Source organism: Ruditapes philippinarum, unplaced genomic scaffold (genome assembly GCF_026571515.1).
Source record: "Ruditapes philippinarum isolate M1 unplaced genomic scaffold, ASM2657151v2 ctg2839_1_1_1_1, whole genome shotgun sequence".
Classification (NCBI taxonomy): domain Eukaryota; kingdom Metazoa; phylum Mollusca; class Bivalvia; order Venerida; family Veneridae; genus Ruditapes; species Ruditapes philippinarum.
Window position 1 is genome coordinate 1 of NW_026861016.1, and position 24,851 is coordinate 24,851.

Consider the following 24,851-nt stretch of genomic DNA (forward strand, 5'->3'; position numbering starts at 1 on the left):
CTCGGCTAAAGCCCTCGGGTCCATTATTCATTTTGCGGGCCGATTATCACCTTCCGGCCCTCTCCTGTCGTGTATTAACCTCTTAGTAAGGCCCAAAGTTAGAATTCTGTTCCACGGTTTGGCATCCTTGGCAAAGATTAAGAGATTAATACACGGCAGGAGAGGGCCGGAAGGTGATAATCGGCCCGCAAAATGAATAATGGACCCGAGGGCTTTAGCCCGAGGGCCATTATTCATTCAGGGCCGATTATCACCTTCTGGCCCTACTCTGACGTGTATTAATGTCTTTAATACACTTGGTAAATCTAATAGATCTGGTAGCATTAAAAAAACAACAACAAATAGGATCTACTTTGAAGTTCTTTCGTTGAAATTCTTGTCTACTGTACTCTTCTACTGTTCTGTACAGAGATGTTTACTGTTTGTGTGTTCAAAGCAGTAGAATCTAGAAGCAAGTTTTATTTTCATTTTTTTTTCGGAATGAATTTGTCGTATTATTTCTTCAAATTTCAATAGTAACAAATATGTGTTTGTACTAAATACGCTTAAGCTCTCACAATAAAAATAAAGCGATTCGTGCTGACAACCTACTTTCACTTTCACAGTTAACTGTTTGATGACGTAAAATATGACGTCATTGTTTCAGTTTGTGCACGTGCACATGTTCTGCGGGCTGATAACTAGTTCTCGGCCCCGGGCCGCAAACTCATAATAGGTCACGTGACACTCATAATCAGTTGAAATCATAGGCAATTTTGTTACTATATATAGTAACAAGTGTATTAATTATGGTTTACAAACCAGGCAAAAATACGAAACATCGTTACTTTGTCGTGTTTTCGCATTTGACCTTGTGAAGCTTAAGTATAGCCACGGATGTATATTACAGTAATAAAAATCCGTGGTATAACAGAATGGCCATATTGTTGATTTTTTTGTGTGCCGAAATCACGAAAACATGAAGTTCAATCTCAAAATGTTCAATTTGTCATAATTTAGTGAATTCGTGTGGCGCCCCGTGAAGCAAAAGTACAACATGACACAAAGCGGTCACCATAGGGGTTTGGGACTACCAAAACCGGACAACCATCAAACCCGGACGGCACAGAAAATGCTTAATTTAGTATTTTCTTTGTTCAGTGGTTGTCAGTCACTTTTTTATCAACAATAAATGCATGCTTCTTCTAAAATTAAGTAAATAGATTTATTTCAACCTCCGTAAATGGTAATATTTTAATGTCTTTTTCAAGAATGTTGACGTTGAAATTTGGGGGCCAAGAAAGCAATGCCTGACCTCATATACCAGCTTTAATCATTTGCAGAGTAAACAATAGAATATCCAAAACTTCAGCATTTGATGCTGACATATTGTTTAACATGTTAAAAATAAAAAATCAAAACACCCAAGCTTTTATCTGAATTAAATCGCGTCATGTACATATCTGTCCGGACAAATCGTACTGTAGTGTAGACAATTTAGGTAATTTTGATACCCTCCTTGTCGATTCTCAGATATAAGTGTCAATACATTCAGAAATAAACAAACTAGTTTGTTAGTTAGGATGTACTGTATCAAATTTTTAGGTCTCTATGTTAAAGATTATGAAATCTGTACGGAAAAATGTTCAAAAAGTGTCCGGTTGATGGTCCCCGACCAGTACACTTTAAAAACATTAAATTTTCGCTTAGAAACCGGATAAGTACTGTAGCTTAGGGTCCGTTATGTCTTCTTTCGCGGAAAGTGTAGCTTTCCGGTACATCACTATTCTCCGCGCTTCGTGCAACAAACGTTAGAAAACTGTTTCCGGTCAAATTGAAAACACACGCTATCTATTTATTTCAGAATAAAGAAAATAGTGGCCGTTTTACAAATCTGATCAAAAGGTATGAAATAAGAAAATTTAATATACTGCTTAATTGCTGTTTTACACACTGACATTAAGTATTCTTGACTGTTGTAAAGGCCGGCAAAATTTCTAGACTTTTTTCGGATATGGTTAATTCGGACAGTATACTTCTAGTTATTTGTTCATCAAATTCGTGTTAAAAATATACACGTACCATTTGTTATAATGAAACAAAAGGTTTTATTCAACAGTAATTCTTCTAGATATGCATCCTTGTATGAGATGCCTCAAAGTCAATTCTAACACACTTCAGACATTTCCTCTATCAACTTCAAGCATTTCATAGGCTTATTACTTGATATATGCACAGCATAAGAAAAGAATGCTTATACATTATATGATGTCCATAAATAGCCAAATGACAACAGAAAAAATAATTCTATGCTTGTTGAAGTTCAACATCTTTTTATCAATTCTCTATCTTTTTATGACTATGAGCATGTTACTTTATTGTTAGAATGGAAATACATGTAGAGTAGATATTGATTTTTCTTGCATTATAGTATAATAATGCACAGTCTATCGTTCAAATGTATTGTTATTATCACTTTGTTGTAAATCAGCCGTTCCCTTTATATTTGTTACAGTGTAGAATTAATAATAGAAACTTTTGGCGTAGGTTTGTTAATAATTAATTTGATATAATACAAAGAAAAAGTCTTAATACAAAAAGTAAATAACTTAATAATAAGTTATTTCCTATTAAATTTTATTAAATAAACTTATAGAATTGATGTAGAAGTACAACTGTGTATTTAAACTTGTAAAAGAATAAAGTTAAAGTTAAGTGGAGAAAGAAAGTTTGCGGGAATTTGGAAGAAAGAAAATGTTAAAAACCAATTTAAAACTTTTTTTTAAAGCTTTTTTATACAACGTACAAAACGATTGGACTTACAAAAACTGTTTACAAAATTGCACGAGATACAGACATAGTTGAATTGTTTCGGCTGTTTCCGTGAATTTTCGCTAATAAGTGTACCTTACGGTACCATCCGATACAATACAACAGCAGACGATAACAAACGCCACAGAGACAAACGATAATTGAAGCATACGCAGACATTAAGATTACTTTTCCCGCGACTAAATGACGAACAGTGCGTGGCAAAATGAATAATTAATATAATAAATAAAACCCGTGACATATTGTTACAAGTGGTGTTTACTGTATATACAATATTGTGTATTACTTCAGGTAATCATCTGCTATGGACGGGGACCTTTATGATGAGTTTGGTAATTACATAGGTCCAGAATTAGATAGTGATGATGATGATGATAGCGATGACTCTGGGGACCAAGATGATGTAGAAAAGTACCCAGATTATGGAGGTGCCGATGTAAGTACAGGATACTACTCAGAGAAATGTTAAAATGAGCCGCGCCACGACAAAACCAATGTACTGCATTTGCGACCAGCATGAATCCAGACCAGCCCATGCATTCGCACAGTGATCAGGATCCATGCTGCTCGCTTACAAACCCTATAACAAGTAGAGAAGCTGATAGCGAACAGCATGGATCCTGATCAGACTGTGCATATGCGCAGGCTGGTCTGAATCCATGCTGGTCGCAGACGCACTATGATAGTTTTGTCGTGACGCGGCTCAAATTATCTCCAAACTCTTGTTAGAACAAAAAATTCTGGACAGATTTAGCTTCATCATTGACCTTTTTTATATGATAGATGAAATTCAATTATTTGTTTTAGATAGGCATTAAAGAATAGCATGTTTAGTGTCTGAAATGATAGAATTTGTGATAATTATACATTATAATAATAATAATAATAAAGATTTAATTTAAAGAGGCATCACAATTTGGCATGCTCAGTGTTCCCTATGAACCTAGATAAAATGTACATATATACAGTTTTGGACCGCTGAAATCATGGTCTGCACTTTCGTTTTGGTGATCTATCCTTTCTTGCATAATCACAAGAAAATCACAATTTCATATGTGTTGTTTTTGTGCTTGAAGTTTTATTTGTATGCATAAACATGTGATTTTTTTGCGAAATTTATACATATTTACTGCGCTTACCTGGAGACCTGCTTTAAATTAAACTCTTCAAAAAGTGACACAAAGTGTTCAATTTGACTAATGATAAATCATTTGATGGATAATATACCATCATTTCATATTCACGTTGTAAACAAGTCAGTAAATTACACTAAATGTTGGCTATTATGTTACACTAAATTACACTAAATGTTGGCTATTTTGTTACACTAAATTACACTAAATGTTGGCTATTTTGTTACACTAAATTACACTAAATGTTGGCTATTTTGTTACACTAAATGTTGGCTATTTTGTTACACCAGGATGAGGAAGCTATGGATCAAGATGATGAAGACGCCTCCGACATGCAGGTTGTTCTTCATGAAGATAAGAAATATTATCCGACGCCGGAGGAGGTTTATGGGCCAGAAGTCGAGGTAAGATACGTGTGTGTTGTCCGAGTATTAAATGTTTTAGAAAATACAGACTATTGGCAATTTGTGTATGATATAAAAAAAAAGCAATGACTCAATAAAATTGTTTTGTGTCATAGTTAATTCAAAGAGCTTTTCAAATGCTGTGGCCTGTGTAAGATAGGTTTTTTGGAATACAGTTGTGGGTGGAAAGATTAAATTGACCTTTTTGCACAGCCTGTACGGACAAGTGAAATATTTTCATAACATTTTATAGATTTTATACGGACAAGTAAAGAGATCCTTTAGCATAAATGGACAAGCAAGTCAAAATCTGATATTAGTTTTTGGTAAAACTATCTCATGACTTTGGTAAAATATGCATGTTACTTAAATATAGTAATCAACGATAAAATGATATTATAAAAATGCAATGCTTTCTTGAATTTCAGACAATAGTTCAAGAAGAAGACACTCAGCCTCTATCAGGTAAAGCATTTAGTAACAGAGTGAAAGTTTGGTTTATTTGGTAATTATCTATTTACCATTTAGGTCTGTAAGTTGAATTATTTGAGAGAGCTCAAATATAACAGGATACGAAACTTTGATGTAAGCATATAGAAGGCTGTTTACCCTTATTGTGTAATTGAGTCTAAAAGGCATACTATGCCTCGACAGGAACAAATAAATATTTCCTTCTTTAGAAAGGGCAAACATGAATTTTATAATGTTTAAATAATAGTTTTAGTGCATGTAAGATACTTATTGCCTGAAGAACTGAGCTGTAACCTTTATATGGTGGTTTTTAAGCATGTTAGATGCTTAACACCTGAAGTAAGTAACGCTAAATCTGAAATTAAATGTCATAAAAGTAGGAAAACGTGCACAAAGTAATATTTTGACTTCCATACAAAATACTAAATCACTATAACTGTACTAATTGCTAAAAAGCGACAGCAGCAACAGATGGTTCAGGAAATTGGCCAATGATTAACATTTTGGAAACTATGGTAGGTATAATGGGACATCAAAAATAAAATAGATTTTGAGTAATAAAAAATATAAGCATTCCTGAAGCGTATTGGGCCTTTAAAATGTGTGAAAGTAGATAAGTTAACATTAATGGTTTATAATTTTTATTTTTTCAGAGCCTATCATTGCCCCAGTGAAGAAGAAAAAGTTTTCTATGGCAGAGCAGGATTTACCAGATACTGTTTACAATATGGAGTAAGCTGCATTATATATATATAACAATTATCATAAATTGTCTTCTTGTAAAGACTTTAACTATATACCTATGTTATTTTTGCGACTTGGTAAAATAGTATGGCAAGCCCATGCATATATTTTGATGTGATGACACTTGCGTTATACAAACACAGCATTAAGACGCGCTTAATGTAAGCATTACACAATAAGTCAGTGATAAATGTTTCTTTTTTACTATAAGAGGTTCTTATTGTATGTATGTGATAAATAGAATATTATATTCGTGTAGAGGCTCATTTTTAAATTTATTGAACTTGTTGAAAAAATTAAAATAATGCTCGCCAGAGGTCTCGCATATTAATATGATTTTATTCAACTTATTCAATAAAGTCAGTATTAAACCTACATTCATTCAATATCCTCTTTATATTAAAGTGACATTATGCTCATATTTTCATAGTCAAGTTGAGCTGAACTGACTTTATATTTCCAAAGATTGACTGTCAAAATGGTGTTTGACTAACAGATGATATTGGAAAATGTTTAGGATAAAATTATAAATCTGCCTAAAATGTATAAAGACTGCCCCACTCTTTTTATAAACTAAGCATTATTGGTAAATTCTAAGAGGATATTTTTTCGTTTGAGTGAAATATGGAATATATTTTCACGAAACATGATAAAATGCCACATATTTTCACGAGCCGGTACGGCGAGTGAAAATATGTGGCATTTTATCATGTTGAGTGAAAATATATACCATATTTCACGAAAAACGAAAAAATAACCTTTTTATTTAATTTCATTATCAAAGAAAATGGTAACGAATCCCCTTGCTTGCTACCAACTGCAATTGTACAGCGCGCAGTAATTTATGCGTAAGCACGCGCTGCTTGGCGCAACATTGTGACGTCATGTAAACAACTCTTTAAACGTCTGTACAGCGTCAATTACTGAATAAAAGATATTGGCGTTCGGATTAATTTTCTTAGTTAGACCATTTTCTATCATTCTAAACAGTTTTCAAAACAAAATTCAAGAAAAAGTTGTTTTGTATTTATCAGATTTTTCAAACAAAATGGCGAAAGAAGTCCGTTAAAATAAATATGAGTTTTGACTCCGCCCACTTTCATATTTATTTTTCATATTTATTTTTAAAAAATATGAAATATATTTGACTGATATAGCACCATATTTCATGGGTAAAATTAAATAATAATGGATATTTACAGATTTTCTTTGGATCTGTGAGTTATTTATTGCTTATGTGAACTTGATTATAAAATTAAAAGGAATCATGACAAAATGTTCACTTACTATTGACCCTTAGATGGACATAATGTCACTTTAAACAAGCCTGAGAAGCATTATAAAGTGATCCTTTGTGACAAAACCACGAAATTTCATGTTCACGAAATTAAGTGAATTCAGAGTATATTTTATCAATAACAGGTTACCTGAAGTGATCTATAATTATATTTTTAAGTTTTTTCGCAGAACTTTTTGTAAGTTAATGAAACTCATCTTGAATAATTTTTTCACATGTTTTTCATCTTTTATCTCAAAAAATAGAAAGAGAGAAAATGCGTTAGTATGAAATTTAACAGAAAATTTATATATAATTTTGTGTTTTAGATTCTTGGCAGATTTAATGGACACACCTGAGTTAATCAGAAATGTTACACTTTGTGGACACTTACATCATGGGAAAGTAAGTTAATATAATGTTTTTTTGTTATTCAACATAGGAAAGGCTTGCTTTTAAAGCGACCTTCATTTTTTCTAAAGATTAAATATGTTATTTTTAGATAAATCATTTCATATTATTATCTAATCAAAAGAATTAAGGAGAAAAATGAAATTTGCCGGTGACAAAACATACATAAACAATAAGGAACTCTCTCGATGACTGTAATCTACAGGTCTGCCCTCTGTATTTAAATTAGTAAAGAAAACAGTTAGTTTCCTGATGTTCTATTTTTAGAAACAAACATCACAGGCACATTATAAATGGCTCTCGGGGACGCTGTTTTGAAGACAGCTTCACAGTGATATGATGCACTGTTCTTAGATAAAATTACTAAAATACTTTTAAATACTAAAAAAGTAGCGTAGAGTAGGTAGCAGAAAGGGAAAACAAACACTATATGAGCCGCGTCATGACAAAAACAACATAATGGGTTTGCGACCAGCATGGATCCAGACCAGCCTGCACATCCGCGCGGTCTAATCAGGATCCATACTGTTCGCTTACAAACCCTATTACAAGTAGAGAAACTGATAATGAACAGCATGGATCCTGATCAGACTGCGCAGATGTGCAGGCTGGTCTGGATCCATGCTGGTTGCCAACACATTATGTTGGTTTTGTCGTGACGCAGCTCATTTTATTTTAGGCCTAACAGAATGTTTATTGTTTACATTTCAGACAACATTTGTAGATTGTCTGGTATCACAGACTCACCCTGAGATCAACGTGAAAGATGATAAAGATGTAAGTATTTTTGAAAAAAAATAAATAGTCCATGAATTTAAGTACCCACTAAAAATTTCCTCGTGGGGAAAACCACGAAATTTCATGTTCATGAAATTAAGTAAATTTAGTGTTTGTGTGTTCATGTGATGAGTACTACATGAAAAAAAAGAAAACGAAAGAGAACTTAAAAGTTTGGTTCCAGACTTAATCTGGGCGCAGAAGGTAAAGTCTTTGCTTTATGGCAAATTGGATGTAAAGATTTATTTTTTAATCTTGGATTTTTAGAAGATGATCTACAGTGCTTTTCGGATTTTTATATTCATTTAGGTTATTCATTCTGAAAATATTAAAAATTTAAATGTAATTTATTTATTTATTTATTTTATTAATTTAATTAATTAATTGATTTATTTATTTATTTTGTGTGTTTCAGATAAGATATACAGACACTTTGTTTACAGAAATTGAGGTATGAGAACTTATTTTGTTAGTACTGCTACAGTCATGCTTATTTACAGTATTTGTTTCCAATTTTTATCCCCCTGCCCCTATATAAAAATCACACTGTCCATCTGTCTGTCCATTCCTCTGTGCAACCCTACTTCACAACATTCATGTCCGGACTGTAACTTTGGCGTGCATTGAAGGATTTAAAAAATAATATGGCACAAATGTCTTCCACATCATTTTGAGTTGTTGTGTCTAAGACCCATTTCCCAACCTCAAAAGTCGAGATCACACATCAAGTTTTTATTTCCTCAACTACCCAGTCCTTGATGTTGTATGTGGAACTAAAACTTTTGATCTCTGAGTTTACTATTAGGCTATTGTACAACTATGAGATCAATTTAATGCATTGTCAACTGAAAGGCCAACTAGTTTAGGTCACTTACTTAAAATAACTTGCTCCACACCAGTGTTTGGTTGAACGCTGCCATGGATGTTTAATGATTTTAATGTGATAAAGCAACCTAGCCAGCTTACAGAATGTTCGTGGTACAACTCAGAAGTCTGAAATAATGTACTTGAGGTCTTTACTAAAAAATCATCATATAACTTAAACAGTGCATTGGCATAGTGGTTAAGGTATCTGCCTCTCAACACAGAGGTCATGGGTTCGAGCCCTAATCGGGTCACGGACCATGTTTCTTTGTATGACACCAGTAACAGTTGGTTCCAGGAAGTGGACTCGAAAGTGATTAATATAAGTTGCAAGTACTTGTTTTGCAACCAAGCTTAAATAAATATGTTAAATAAATCAGCTATTCATGTCTCCTATATTTTAATTTCAGCGTGGTGTAAGCATCAAGTCTACGCCAGTAACGTTAGTACTGCCAGACACACGGAACAAATCTTATCTTGTCAATGTGTTTGACACACCAGGTAAATAAGCCCAAGAGCTGAGGTTCTTTTTATACAAATTTTTGTCCTGATCTTAGACTAACTCCAGAGCAAATGTTCATTCTCTCTTTTACAATAATTCAAATCTTTGATGTTCAGAAAACAATACTCAATTTATACAATTTACAGAATTAAAAAGGAATGAACCTCTGTTCATATTATTAAATGTAACATAAATTATTTTCAGATTTTTCCTTTTACTAATTTCTTCACCTGGATGTAAATTTTTTCGTGTAGACATAGTCATATTTTGAAGCGGAGCATGTGCATAACAATTTTTGTAGACATGTTCAAATGGAATTAAGCTTAAAATAAGATTCATTAACTTTAACTTGGTACGCAGAAATGGGTGCAGCCAGGAATTATTCTCAACACTGTTAACAACAAAGTCAATTCTTGTAATCCAAAGTCCCTCCTGGGATTTTTACATAGCAGTGAAAGGCAACTGCTTTTCATCACTGGGCCACATAGGCCCCTTAAAAACTTTAACAAGAGAAATAAATTCCAGTAACATGCTATAATATTGACCCCAGTATTATGCAAATGAGCTAGCACTGATATACACTTTAATCTATTTTCAGGTCACGTTAATTTCTCTGACGAGGTAACAGCAGCGTTACGGATAAGTGACGGGGCTGTCATATTTGTGGATGCTGCTGATGGGGTAATTATCTTTCATTGTACATGTAGTTATATCTGTAGGCAAGCATTCTAGATAGTTTCTTTAAAAATTTACAAATTTATGAAATGGATTTGCCTTAATTTGCTAAATTTCGATAATATATCAATAGTAATGAACTTGGCCAGGTTTAAATTTGGAAGAGTCCATTCAAAGTTTAAGGGATTTCAATATCAGAATACACAAATTGAGCTACAAACTTCATAAGAGCCTGGTCACACTGCATGCATATGCTCTTACATAAGACCTGTGACATTATAAAAATAACACATCTCTCAGGGTAAAATGGCATATTAGCAACTAGAGAAGAGCTGAAATAACACCCAAGGCAGAGCTAAGGGGTGCTGATATGCATTTTTTTCCTGAGAGATATGTTATTTCCCTGAGAGATGTGTTATTTTTTTTTTCTTATACCAAACCAACATTAAATTTAATGTAATTTTTCACCACAATGCAATTATTACTCTGAGAGCCATTCATTATTGATTTTATCACGCAGAGTAGAACGGCCAAGGGAGAGAACTAGAACATTATGTTTTCTTAAGTCTTTATAGATTACTCGCCCCTGGGGAATATGGCAAAAAAATTATTGACCGAGTGCTATTCATTTCCAGGATAATAGATCAAAATTACACCATGTGACGTCAAATTATGCTATACATGTATAGTTTGTTTGTTTGTTTGATTTGGATTTTACGTCACACCGACACTGTAAAGGTCATTTGGCAACGTTCCAGCTTTACTGGTGGAGGAAGATCTTAGGTGCCCTTGCATGCATTTTTTCAGGCACAACGGGCACCTGAGTAGAACCACCAACGTTCCCTAAGCTAGCTGGATAGCTTCCTCACATGAAAGAATCCATAGTCCCTGTCGGGATTCTAACCCACAGCATTGAGGGGCTACATGTATAGTAAAAAGTTTATGTGACTTACAATGATACGAAATGTGACCTATGTTTGTACAGGTGATGTTGAACACAGAGAGGTTTATCAAACATGCTATACAAGAGAAGTTACCTGTGTGTGTGTGTATAAACAAGATTGACAGACTGATCCTAGAACTTAAACTACCCCCCACAGATGCCTACTTCAAACTGAGAAATATTATGGATGATATAAATGGAATTATCAGGTAAAGTGTTAATGATGATATTTCATATTCTTTTAAAGGGACCTCCACTGAGGTCAAAAAGACTTCATATTCTTTTAAAGGGACCTTTGTTTTCAATGTCTTTTAAAGGGACCTTAGTTTTCAATGTCTTTTAAAGGGACTCCGCTGATGTCCAACTTCATAATCTTTTAAAGAAACTCCTCGAAGGTACAAAAGACTTCATATTCTTTTAAAGGAACTCCGTTGAGGTCCAAAACCCTAAAAACATAAAATTTGAATTTATTACATAGATGAGCTGGGGCACTTAAAACAAAAAGATATGCAAAAAATAATTTGGAAATAAACTCAAAATAAATTTAAATCATATTTTTGTGCATTTCTAAGCACGATTTATTTATGCTTTTCAATTTTGGGTAATTGTTCACAATTAGGATAATAATTATTCTGGAGAACAGAGTGAGTTAATTATCTGAAATTTTGCACACAAGTTTTTGGTCTAGATCTACATCAAATGGTACATTGATCTCAAAAAGTTTTTTCCAGTTCTGTCATGTCTTAAAAAAATCTCTGTGGAGTCCCTTCAACTTGATTATTCCTACTATTGCAGAGTATGCACTTGAATTTGAATATGCAGGACATTGTGATTTTAATCAGGGTTTGTACAAATGAGGGACCAGTAGAATTGCTTGTGCTTTATACAAATCTCTTCAAAGCACCAACGCATATTTCTCCAACACCAAAGATGGAAAATTAATACTTGTCCTAAGGCTTAGTGACAGTGTGATTTAACACTCCAGCCAATGGAATGCTTTTATACAACCAAATAAAACTGTTGATTTAGAAATTGTTTGAACAAAAAAGCACTGTCCATAATTTATTTAAATTCTACCGATCGTTTTTTTTCCAGTTTATATACAGAAGAGGAAGGTGGCCAGCAGGTGTCGCCACTGATCGGTAACGTCTGCTTCGCCAGCTCGTACTACAGGCTGTGTTTCACACTCGGTTCTTTTGCCAAGATTTACTCCGACACTTATGGCGGAATTAATGAAAAAGAATTTGCGAGACGTCTGTGGGGTGATATTTATTTCAACAGTAAAACGTAAGTATGTAATTCGTAAATTTAATTCTTTGGAAAATGTAAAAAAATTTATATCATAAGTAATTGTTTGAAAAAATCGTTTTTATCCTTGTCAATGTAACATTTTTCGATCAAAAACAGTTTAAGACATTGTTTTGATAGGTGATAAGAAGAAAGTCTACAGAATTGGCCTACCTAAGATTCTAAGTGAAATTTCATGGAATTTGTTTTCCATGTTATTTTAGCAAATATCAGACCCACAAAAAACATTTAAGTTTCTGGATGTTAAGAATTGTTTTACTTGTATGAATCAAATTCAATTTTGCCAGTTTATGTCACTCTTTTCACTTAAAGTGGCGGCATGGCTGAGTGGTTAACACGTTAGACTAGTAATGTAAAGTTCAAACACCATCAGGGGCAAGTCGTTATTTTCTTGAGCAAGAAAGTTTACACTCATTGCTGAGTATTGTTGGGCTCCAGGAACAGATTCAAAAATGTGTCAATAAGAATATAGCTTTCTACACAATCATACTGAAATAAATTCTATACAAACCAAATGATTTATTAAACGCCATGTGAATGTTTTCAGACGAAAGTTTACAAAGAAGCCCCCCAACAGTTCTGCCCAGAGAAGTTTTGTGGAGTTTATACTGGAACCTCTATACAAGCTGTTTGCACAGGTATGTTTATAATTCTAACACTACCTGACATTTCTCTTAGGTTCGAAGCGTGATATATTTCTCAACAAAGCACTTGCCGTTCTTATTTCCTCCCTCTGTATTTTCAAACTGACACATTGACGGCACCATTTTGAAAAATCTGATAAATAAAAAAAAACTTTTCTGAAAACTAACTAGAATGATAGAAAATGGTCTAACTATGAAAAAAAATACAAACACCAATATCTTTAATTCAGTCATTAACCCTGTACAGTCGTTTAAAGTGTTGTTTACGTGACGTCACAATATAGCGCCAAACAGCACATGCAAAAACAAGATGACTATATCAAATGCCGCTGTATTAGGGCTCTTTAAGTCTTAATTTACTCTGTATTGTTACCATAATTTGTGATAAATTACATTTATAACACCATATTTCCTACAATTGTATTGTTGTGTTACAGATTGTCGGAGATGTGGACGAGAGTTTGCCCCGGGTTTGTGACGAGCTAGGTATATCACTGACCAGCGAGGAGAAGAAACTTAACATCCGACCTCTCATGAGAATTGTCTGCCGTAGATTCTTTGGCGACTTTACAGGTTAAATTCAGTTTTAAATTCATAGCATTGTAGGGGTTGCAACATTTATTACCCTTAAATAACCCTTAAAGGAACTCCACTGAGGTCCGAAAAAAAAAAAAGTTTCACAAAAATCAAGTGAAGCTCAACTGCAAAAGATAACAAAGAAATATAATAAAAGTTATATTGAAAACTTGATTTGTATGCAATTGTTGGATTCTTTCACTTATGCAAGATGGCCTATACTGTTTTGGTGCAAAGTAAAACCAACAATTACAGTTTTGTTGCCTTGATATGATATGTTTTTTTAGTTGTTATGTAACATGACTTTAATATATGCTAATATTCTGTATTTAGGTTTTGTGGATATGTGTGTGGATCACATAAAGTCACCGCTAGACAATGCAAGACGTAAGATTGAGCATATATACACTGGGCCGATGGAATCTGATCTCGCTGATATGATGGTCCAATGTGACGCTGACGTATGTTGTTTGTTTGTAGTGATTACTTGCACTTTCATAATTTGTTATCAATATTGGGTTTTCTTCATGTTTTACAAAAATCATTCTTAGTGAACAGCTTATACAGACAATTGCTGTGTTTTGTCTGACTGTCGGCTTCACACCAGTAATTTTTTACCACCCCACTTATTTGTAATATTGCTTTGAAACTTTAGACACTATTCAGATATAAAGTACAGAGAACTATTGAGCATATTGTTGTACATACACCTCTTGTAACATTTCTTTTGCGTTTTATTTTTGTAATACTCATTACTACAAAAAAAAAAAAAAAACCCTAAAATTTTGTCTCCTTATCATCTATGTCCATTGGATTATTTGCTTTACTATACCACCTCAGGGACCACTTATGGTGCACACAACCAAGTTATACCCCACCCAGGATGCCACATGCTTTCATGTTTTCGGACGTGTGGTGAGCGGAACACTGTACGCAAACCAGGAAGTGAGGATTCTGGGAGAAAATTACACATTACAAGATGAAGAGGATTCCAGGTTCGGTCAGATAGGACGACTGTGGATCTCAGAAGCTAGGTTTGTACTTCTTTATGTATAGTTCACTAAGTTCATTCCGCCAGGGACTTAAGATTCTGTCATGTAAGGAAACTACCCAGCTAGTTTGTATGTCAGTGGTTCTACTCAGATGCCTGTTCACGCCTGTAGATAGGACAACATTGGATCTCAGAAGCTAGGTTTATATTGCTTTAGTTTATGTATACTTTACTTGGTTTTAAACTAGGTTTCATTGCCTTTGGGACAATGATTTTTACGTTTGAGGTGGCTTATCAAGCTTTTTCCTATTTCTGTAACATCATATGATTTACTTAATGTAAAATGTTATCGACAAGTTGATAAACTCCGTATTTAATTGTGTAATAATGTAAGGATAATACCATTTAAAACACAATATGTCTTACTTTGGGGGGATGGGTGTATGACCAGTTTTTCTAAAACACAGTGTAAACAGTAGATTATCCTGTATGATATGCAAGAATAAAATGATAAAACCATGTTTTGTGTATTGACAGATATAAACAATGTTTTGTATATTGACAGATATAAGATCGAGGTAAACCGGGTACCAGCTGGGAACTGGATCCTGATAGAGGGAATAGATCAACCTATTGTAAAAACTGCTACAATTACAGACACATCAGCTCCTGAGGAGGTAATAATGTTGTATATTATCACACCATCCCTTAACTTGTGGAACTTGATAACTTTATTGTGTTCCAGAAAAAGAATATGAAATTTGTTTTATCAAATAAACCAAATGGAGGAGTGTAATAAAGCCATTTAATAAAGAAGATATTGCACTTTGTATATAACTCAAATGTTGTCACATCAAAGTATTATAACCCTATATCCAAACATAGTGTTAAAGCGCACTCATGTTAGCGTTAAACTTTAGACATGTTGATGTAAAATGCTTCTTTTTAACTGTAAAATGTTCTTGTTTTTAATATGTTTGATAAATAAAATATTATATTGGTGAAGATTCAGTACTAAATTTATTGAACTTGTTGAATGAAGTAATATTATGCTCACCAGAGGCTTGCTTAAAATTATTTTATTCAACAAGTTCAATAAATTCAGTAATGAACCTGCACAAATAGAATATTATATTTATAACATACCCAATATATAATGTGAATCACTTTTCATCAATGCACTTATATTGTAACGCTTATATTTAGCGCGTCTTTACACTTTGTTTATATAATGCAAATGACGTCCCATCATGGCCATGCAATACCATTTTTACGGAGTCGCAATAGGTGCACTGGTGTGATATAGCTGTTAATTTGATAACTTAACAGAAGAAAGAAAATTTAGATTTAGAGCATAATTCTTGAAAAATTCAGCATTTTCAGGTTTTTTTTACAAATGGAAAGAGGGCATCAATTTTAATCTACTTGGTGACACTGTATTCAGTATTACCAATACACATTCGGAGTATTTTTTCTACGACATTTCTTGAGTTGTAATATGTATATTTTTTTGTGACATGTACATTCATTCAATTTCAGGTACATATATTTAGACCACTTAAATTTAACACAAGTTCTGTGATTAAGATAGCCGTGGAGCCGGTGAACCCGTCAGAGTTACCTAAAATGTTAGACGGATTGAGAAAAGTCAACAAGAGTTATCCTCTTGTTACGACAAAGGTAAAATGTTTAACATGTTTATGTTATTATATACTTAATATGATAATTACCACTAGAAGATAGTAAATTCTTTTATAGAGTCCATTTCTCATAGCTTGAGGAAAAAGGTTTATTTGTGTGATGGAAAGTGTGTATGATAAATTCAAGAGCAAGTGATTAACTCTCCAGGATGCAAACTTATCATGGTACAATTAAGATTTCAGTGTCACATTACAAAACATTAAATACATTAAATATACTTTAGCTATGTATGACTGAAATACTGTCTCAAATTATTCTTGCATATCAGACTGTTGTTTCTGTTAGTTTTACCCATGTTTGAGTTGTGTGCTATACAGTTTGCATCATTTTAGCCCATTTTGTGAGTGAACTGCATTAAAATGATGTCATTTCAACGTATTAAAGATTGAATCTACGTGCCTAGAATGACGTCATTTCGACATTATGAATGAATTTTTAAATTCATACGCTATTGCAAAAAAATAGCTACGGATGAAATGACATTTATTTCCATGGAAAATTGTTTTATTAAGATAAAGAAATTAAAATATGATAGAATATGGTAGAATATGCAAGAAAAAATATATGACATAATGTGTTTGTGGTTCCAATCAGAATATCCGCATGGGTGAAAGTTTTCAGGCATATGCCTGAAGTTCAGGTTTTTCTGACATATTTCATCATCTTTTACTATTAGATTCTGTAGGAAACTGATTATGAATTACAGTTTTTCCAAATTTTCAACTTGCACCATGTATAATCCGTCCCACAAGTACTTCCCCCATGGGGGGTAGCTCGGCAAGGCCTGTTACAGCCTAATGGGCAGGTCCCCTCGGGATGGATATTCTGATCCGAACCACAACATATGACAGATATTATTATTCTTGTACCACATTTAATGTGGTATTAAAGTTGTAGTAATGATGTGTTATGTATATTTTAGGTTGAAGAATCAGGTGAACACATTATTCTCGGTACAGGAGAACTCTACCTGGACTGCGTGATGCATGATCTCAGAAAAATGTACTCTGAAATAGGTAAAATTGTATTACATATAAACCAGGGCTACCTTAAGGTATTAGCACCCTAATGCATTACCTCCGCTTTGAAGAGTATTCAAATTGGCTAGAATTACTGTTAACTACATTGAAAATGAGGGCCATGGGTTCAATCCCCAGAAGGGTCAACTTTTTTTTTCTTTCTTTTTTTCTTTTAACATTATTTATGTATCTCTCAAGTCCCATATGGGAAGAAAAAAGTGTTGAATTTTGAATTTTTAATTTATATAGGTATTTATTGGCTAAATTATGCTAAATCTAGTAATAAATATGGTACCTGATATTTTCAAAGTGTAATATAATCAAAACTAGACGGTAAAAGTATTTCATATTTTGCAAGATCAACCAATACACTTTTTTAAAAATTTAGGGAAACTTTGAAAACAGGCACTCATTTGGGTAAATTTTAAGAATTTTTTGAATTAGGCTCCCTAAGTAGAAAAATGGTCAGACATGTGGTAAAAATGGGTGGTGTAGGGTAACATTTTTATGCATATTCATAAATTTTAAGTAGAAACAATAATTTTGTTTTTGAGGATTGTTAGATGAATTTTACATTTTGTTTCTTACCAAAAAATTCATGGGAAAACATTTTTCATTAGAATGTTATTGCAGATTATTTAAAGGTTCCTCATTTCTAAAAAGGGCCCTCATAACATCCTAGCTTGAGTTCAGAAAAGTGGTCATAACTTGATTTCCGTACGGTAAACTTTGTTTAAATTTTGCATACAGGTGTACTTTAAGGTATACATCTGACCTATGATGTCAATTCTTTAGTTCCTGATAGTGCCCATTAGGGTCCTAATACCTTAAGTACTTACCGGAAGGTAAAAAAATTAATATGCATTTTGATTTATTGTAACAACTGACAAAGTGTCTTTTAGAAAGTGACCTTTATCTCCCTGAAACAGATCTGTAACTATCCATATGAGTGCAGTGTACATTATCTTGTAATTCTAAAAGTCAACAGTTTTTAAATTAATAAATATTTCATTAGATATAGCTTTATACACTTTAAAATTCTTATTCTGGTGTAAGATTTACACATAACGTTACAGATATATACATGTTATAACATTTTCAGATATTAAAGTAGCCGATCCAGTTGTGTCGTTCTGCGAGACCGTGGTCGAAACATCATCATTGAAATGTTTTGCTGAAACACCAAATAAAAAGTAAGTGACTTTGTTTTTCAACTTAAAATGTGTTTGATTAAATAATTTTTCCTGGAACAAGTTTATTCACACAAGCTTTTAGTAAAACAGAGATAAGAGGGGTATTATGATTTTCTTCATTTAAGGAGAAGGTATGGTATAAGAAACTAAATGGTAGGAACTATTCAGCCATATTTGGTATAATGAAGGGTCTTAGTGATGCAAAGATAAGCATCTGAAGTTCTTCACCACATATTTAAGCTGAGAAGTTGCCAAATAATCTCAATTTACAGAATACAAACAAACATATTGATATGCCTATTTTGACATTACAAAGCAGGACAACCTCTTCTCCTTCATGGATACACATACTATATTCCTATTCCATTGCATGCTTGATATTGAAACCTTGTAAACCAAATATAAACCAATTATCAACAATATTGAATTCAAGAAAGGAGAACCCTGTTATAAGAAAATAGGTTTGAAAGTGTTACTATTGATATCTATTAATAGTCCCTTTCAGATATGATTTCATAATATAATGTAATTCTTAATAGGAACAAGTTAACGATGATTGCGGAACCACTGGAGAAAGGTCTAGCGGAAGACATTGAGAACGAGGTCGTACAGATTACATGGCCAAGGAAACGTCTCGGAGAATTCTTCCAGACGAAATACGACTGGGATTTGCTGGCAGCCAGATCTATATGGGCGTTCGGACCGGATGCCACCGGACCTAACATTCTCGTAGATGATACCCTACCTTCTGAGGTAAAGATTTTTGAAAATGACTGTGTCTTTTGAGTGAGGCTAAAAAAAAGTTGAAGCACCACACTAAATACCGTATTTTAGTATATGCTGGACAAGGCGCTTGAATGATTTTATGCTCATTCTTGCGTTTTCACCAGTGGAAATGCCCTTTAACATGTGTTGTACATCTATTGACTCAGGGTATATGCAATCATGAAAGAGAATGATTGTGAATGATTTGAAAAATATGTCATGTTTCTGCCAAACAGCTGACTGGGCAAAGAAAAAATAATAGTGAGTATTTTCAACACACAGTTTTTCCAAGGACATTTAGTGAACATTTTAACTTACATGATCTAAAAGCCAAAGTCCCAACTATTCACCAGAGGGTTGGAGTCAGAGGTGTATTACAATTTGTGTATGTAGATTTTACTGAGTAGCAGTAATAGTAAAATTAAATTATGATATTTTGCAACAAATATAGATTTTAAAGATATGATTGTGTTAAATGTTATGCGTTGTTATAAACTTCAGGTTGACAAAAGTTTGCTAGGTGCAGTAAAGGACAGTATAGTTCAGGGGTTCCAATGGGCAACAAGAGAAGGTCCCCTCTGTGACGAACGTAAGTTTCTTATTATGATAAAACATATTTTGAGTAAAAGAGATATTGGATTCTTTGGATTCTTTCATGTGAGAAAGCTTGCCCAACCGTGTTGCCTCATTAAATAAAGTTGTTACTTACTTACTATCAAGCCAGCTTACAGAACATAGATGTTTCTACTCAGGTGCCATTTGTGCCTGGAATAATGAGGTGTTCGACCACCAGTAAAGCTGGAAAGTCGCCATATGACCTATTCTGTGTACATGTAGGTGCAAGGTAAAATCCAACTAAAAAAAATCACAAAAAAACCAACCCTATCCCTATCAAACAGTCTTACCCTTAAAATCTCAGCTTATCATAAATATGTCAGTGGCTATTTAGATATAAACACTTATGATAAGGTAGAAATGTTTTAAGTTTTCAATTGGTGCAAAAAGAATTCTAAATTCAAGCCAACAAACATTGTTAAGAGTTTTTGCCTGTTTTTGTATTTCAGCAATACGTAATGTAAAGTTTAAGATTCTGGATGCAGTGATCGCTCAGGAGCCAATACATCGAGGCGGAGGACAAATTATACCTACAGCTAGGAGAGTAGCGTACTCAGCTTTCCTCATGGTAAATATTTGTTTTCCTCAATCATATCTTTCATTTGAGTCTATTTATCTATTAGCTCCAGCAGGTGAGGTGGATTTGACCTTTGTTGTTACTTTAAGTTTTGAATTTCCATGGTGAGCTAAAATCATCTTTCCTGTTTCAGCGCCATATAAACTAAATTGTGTTGGTGCACCATAAGACCAAACCAAATAAACAAATCTTTCATTAATGTTATATTAATCATTATTAGATATTAAATTTAGTTCAGGAAAGAAGTTTTTGCAGAATTTAAGACTTGTTTGTGTGAGAAATTTTTGAAGTATATTGAATATTTTCATAAAAGAAGTAGACAAAGTGTCCTTAAGGTGGTTTTAACAGTAGTCTTTGTGTATGAGTATAGTTTAAACATTATTTTAGCTTGATTGTGATTAAAGCTTTACATTTATTAACCCTACCAGGCTAAACATTTGCATCTGAAATGTAATGTTCAAGATATTCAACTTTTTAAGCAAAAAATTTAAAAGTAAGTACTAACTGAGTACAGAGCTTTCGGGGCCAAGTAGTTAAGGTCATTGACTTTGAACCACTTGCCTCTAACTGCTGTAGCAAGTGTCATTGGATTCTACATGTGAGAAAGTTATCCAGCTTGAGTATAGAACGTCTGTGATAAAGATTAAACATAACATGATTTTAGTTAGGACTGAGCTGTTCAATAGGAAAATGCTGATGTATAGGCATTAATATTAGGGTATGAGTGAATAGGATTTCTCTTTCATTTCAGGCGACACCTAGGATGATGGAGCCCTATTATTTTGTAGAAGTTTTGGCCCCTGCTGACTGCGTGTCTGCTGTGTATACTGTCCTAGCAAGGAGAAGGTAGGCAACATGTATTATTATTTCTTTTACTTTTCTTCTGTTTCCTGCAGTTTTATGGAAAACTTCAGTAGATTAAGGAACATCCATGGCAATATTATAGATATCATACACTGTATTCTACTGAAGAATAATTGTTAGAGTTAATACCATTGGTATTACTGTAGACACTTTACAAATTAAACATGCAGTGTTCCAGGATTGTTTACCAGAGAGGGTTGGAAGGGGGTCACATAATTTAGACAAGGGGTAATGCATATTCTAAAGGGGGTTTGGCATTTAAGTAGTTTTCCAGACATGTTTACACGTAAAATTTTGGTTGATTTTTCACTAGTTCTGTGTGATAAAAGTAAGTTAATACCCAAATCATAGAGAGATATCATTTGTGATCTCATTTTCATAAAATACGTATACCTGTATATGTTTTTGCTATAAGCATTGTAATAATGTTTTATTTGCAAATAAAGTTATTTGTATTGTATTTCAGAGGTCACGTGACCCAAGATTCCCCAGTGCCTGGTTCCCCACTATACACAATCAAAGCTTTCCTGCCGGCTATAGACTCGTTTGGGTTTGAGACAGATCTGAGAACGCACACACAGGGTCAGGCTTTCTGTCTGTCCGTGTTTCATCATTGGCAGATAGTACCTGGTGATCCCCTGGATAAGAGCATTCATATCCGGCCCCTGGAGGCCCAGCCTGCTACCCATCTAGCCAGAGAGTTCATGGTGAAAACTAGGAGGAGAAAAGTAAGTTTTTGTTTAGCTTGTAGTATGTGCCATCTTACCAGGCTTAATACTGCTGGCTGACAAATTTCAAATTTTCATCTTGATAACCATTCCCTAAAATATGTAATTACAGAAAGTCAAAGGCTGCGCACCCGGGCTTTGGTTTGCCCGGCTACAGACTACACATGTATATTCAAAAGTCAAATCAAATCAAAAACAATTAAAGAATATAAAGAATTCTATAACTATCAATGAAATTTTCAGTGTCAGTTTTAGTTGGGCGCTGCCATTTTCTATGTAACTCAGTGGTAATAGTATTCCGATAACAGGACAAGTGGAACTTTTCGGATCAATAATAATCGTTGATTGTTCTGAGTGAAAACTGAAGCGGTGCATAAAATACTGGATCACACCTTTAAAACGGAATAATGAATGATTTTTTTAACTGATTTCCCCGTTTATTGGCTTTTTCTTATTTCATATTAGAAAGTACCAAAATTGGAAGCTGGAGCTGATTTTGACCACTGGTACATGTGGTATTGCTTTAAGTTTTTAACACCCAAAATCACCTTTTTAGCTCGACTTTTCTATGAAAAGGGGAGCTATCCTACTCGCCCCGGCGTCGGCGTCGGCGTTGGCGTCACACCTTGGTTAAGTTTTTCGTACCACCCCACTTTATTTCAGAAGTATTACAAGTATGGCTTTGAAACTTACCATACTTGTTCACCATCATAACCTCCATCTACAGACAAGAGTACATAACTCTGTCAAGGTTTTTGACAGAATTATGGCCCTTTTTTGACTTAGAAAGTGTATTGAGCTTGGTTAAGTTTTTTGTACCACCTCACTTTATTTCAAAACCATTGGAGGTATTGCTTTGAAACTGACCATACTTGTTTACCATCACGACCTTCATTAACAGACAAGAGGACATAACTCTGTCAAGGTTTTTGACAGAATTATGCCCCTTTTTGACTTAGAAAATACATTGAATATGGGTAAAATCCACTTATTGCCTTAACCCTTTGAGATATTGCTTTGAAACTTTTAATGCTATTTCACATCACACAATTCAGTAAAATAATTCTTCACTAAATATCTTAATGCTCATGGCCATTGTTCACTTTAAAAATACAGAGATTCTTGTATTGCCTTTTACTGCAAAAACTTTTTTTATTGGCAAGCAATAAAAAAGTCGAGCGCGCTGTCTTACGGACAGCTCTTGTTTGTTTTGGTATCATATGACCTAAATTGCGTTGGTGAGCTGTAAAACCGAACCAAACAAAAATGGAAAAGGCCCATCCACAATTCCAAAATTCCAGCTTAACATGTGAAAGGAATAATCTTTTTCACAGTAAAGAAATTGGAAATGCTATTAAGTTCATATTGTAGATTTTTAGTGTACTTTATAAACTGTTGTATTGATGTATGACTTGTATATTTGCAGGGTTTGAGTGAAGACGTGAGCATTAACAAGTTTTTCGACGACCCTATGTTGTTGGAGTTGGCGAAACAAGATGTACTGCTCAGTTACCCCATGTAGATGTGAGATTAAAATTCTTGGGAGAACAATTTGGAACAATTTATATACTTATCCATGGACATATTTACAGCAACTAACTATGTACTCTTTCACACCGGTTTAGTGAAAGACAGCAAAATGAAATGCAAAACTAGATGTACTGCTCAGAATCCTATATAGATGTGAAATGAAAATTCTCGGGAATTGTCTTGGTGTGGGCGCGTTCAAATCCATGGACATTGACTGCATATAAAAATGTACACTTTCACACAGGTTTTAGTGGAAGACAGGAAAATAAATGATAGTTAATATACACCAGCATAACACGGTATAGAAATAGGTCGGTTAAAATAAAGCAAATGCTGCCATAGGGTGTGAAGGAAAAAAATCAAATACATATGGCATAATGATGAAATTTTATGGTTTGGAATGCTAAGCTACATTTATCAATTTATTTTAAGTGGTGTTTGTTCTAAAAACTAAGTGTATATAATCTTTATATGTTATCTAATGAATTAATTTCCTTATTGACAGTGAAGAAAATGCCTGTATTTAGTGAAGAAAATATCTGTTTCTAGTGTGATTAGTGAAGAATACACCTGTATTCAGTGAAGGAAAAATCTGTGTTTAGTGTGGTCAGTAAAGATAACATCTGTATTCAGTGAAGTAAACACCTGTATTTAGGGGGGGCATCTGTATTTAGTGAAAAAAACACCTGTATTTATTTTTTTTTTGGGGGGGGGGGGCCTCTGTATTTAGTGAAGGAAACACCTGTATTTAGGGGGGGGGGCATCTGGATTAAGCGAAAGAAACACCTGTATTCAGTGAAGAAAACACAAGTAGCTGTGCATGACCAAAATGAAATAAGGCTATATACAACAGCATAACATTATTGTAAAGGCAGGTAGAATAAATGGGTGTCCACCTTCAAAATCAAAATATTTAGGGGAAAAAAGTTCTTTTTAAATTATTCAAAGCTTTTTGGGATGTCTGAATGAATTGAGAATTCCATAATTATACATGTAGTAAAATATGTTGGTTGTACATGGGTGATTAAGAGAAATCTTATAGATTTCAATGAGATGAGTTTAGTAACAGATTGTTTTAAGAATCTTGTTTGTTGATTGATTCATTAAATAAAATTGCATTACATTTCATAACATTACATTACATTCTTTTGTTGTATGTTTTATTATTCATTACATGTTTCTGTATTATGAATGTCTCTATCATGTGAAATTGAAATTTATAGGTCACATGACAATAAAATACATGTTTATAAGAAACAAAATGTGTTTGTAATTATTGTATTTGAGAAATGAAACAAAATTTGATGCTCTCTGCAGGACATTTTCACC

At 33.6% G+C, this 24,851-nt stretch overlaps 1 protein-coding gene across 1 annotated transcript; it reads left to right on the forward strand.

Annotated features, from left to right (window-relative positions):
- The first annotated feature begins 1,736 nt into the window (after positions 1-1,736).
- Positions 1,737-23,517, forward strand: LOC132714224 (116 kDa U5 small nuclear ribonucleoprotein component-like). The gene is made up of 26 exons (XM_060697028.1): positions 1,737-1,884; positions 3,103-3,247; positions 4,235-4,348; positions 4,777-4,813; positions 5,473-5,551; positions 7,169-7,244; positions 7,962-8,027; positions 8,443-8,478; positions 9,302-9,392; positions 9,992-10,074; positions 11,054-11,220; positions 12,107-12,298; positions 12,867-12,957; positions 13,401-13,536; positions 13,873-14,000; positions 14,380-14,573; positions 15,096-15,207; positions 16,070-16,210; positions 17,154-17,247; positions 18,353-18,443; positions 18,983-19,196; positions 19,710-19,797; positions 20,273-20,391; positions 21,152-21,246; positions 21,731-21,992; positions 23,419-23,517. The coding sequence occupies exons 2-26, from the start codon at positions 3,116-3,118 to the stop codon at positions 23,512-23,514; spliced, it is 2,934 nt and encodes a 977-aa protein (XP_060553011.1). The 5' UTR covers positions 1,737-1,884; positions 3,103-3,115; the 3' UTR covers positions 23,515-23,517.
- The last annotated feature ends 1,334 nt before the right edge of the window (positions 23,518-24,851 follow it).

What these genes read in the sequence shown, in the direction of transcription:
- LOC132714224 (XM_060697028.1), top strand. Translation starts at nt 3,116, where the DNA reads ATGGACGGGGACCTTTATGATGAGTTTGGTAATTACATAGGTCCAGAA. An exon ending in AGACACTCAGCCTCTATCAG is followed by an intron (nt 4,814 to 5,472) that starts GTAAAGCATTTA and finishes TTATTTTTTCAG; the next exon opens with AGCCTATCATTGCCCCAGTG. An exon ending in TGAAAACTAGGAGGAGAAAA is followed by an intron (nt 21,993 to 23,418) that starts GTAAGTTTTTGT and finishes GTATATTTGCAG; the next exon opens with GGTTTGAGTGAAGACGTGAG.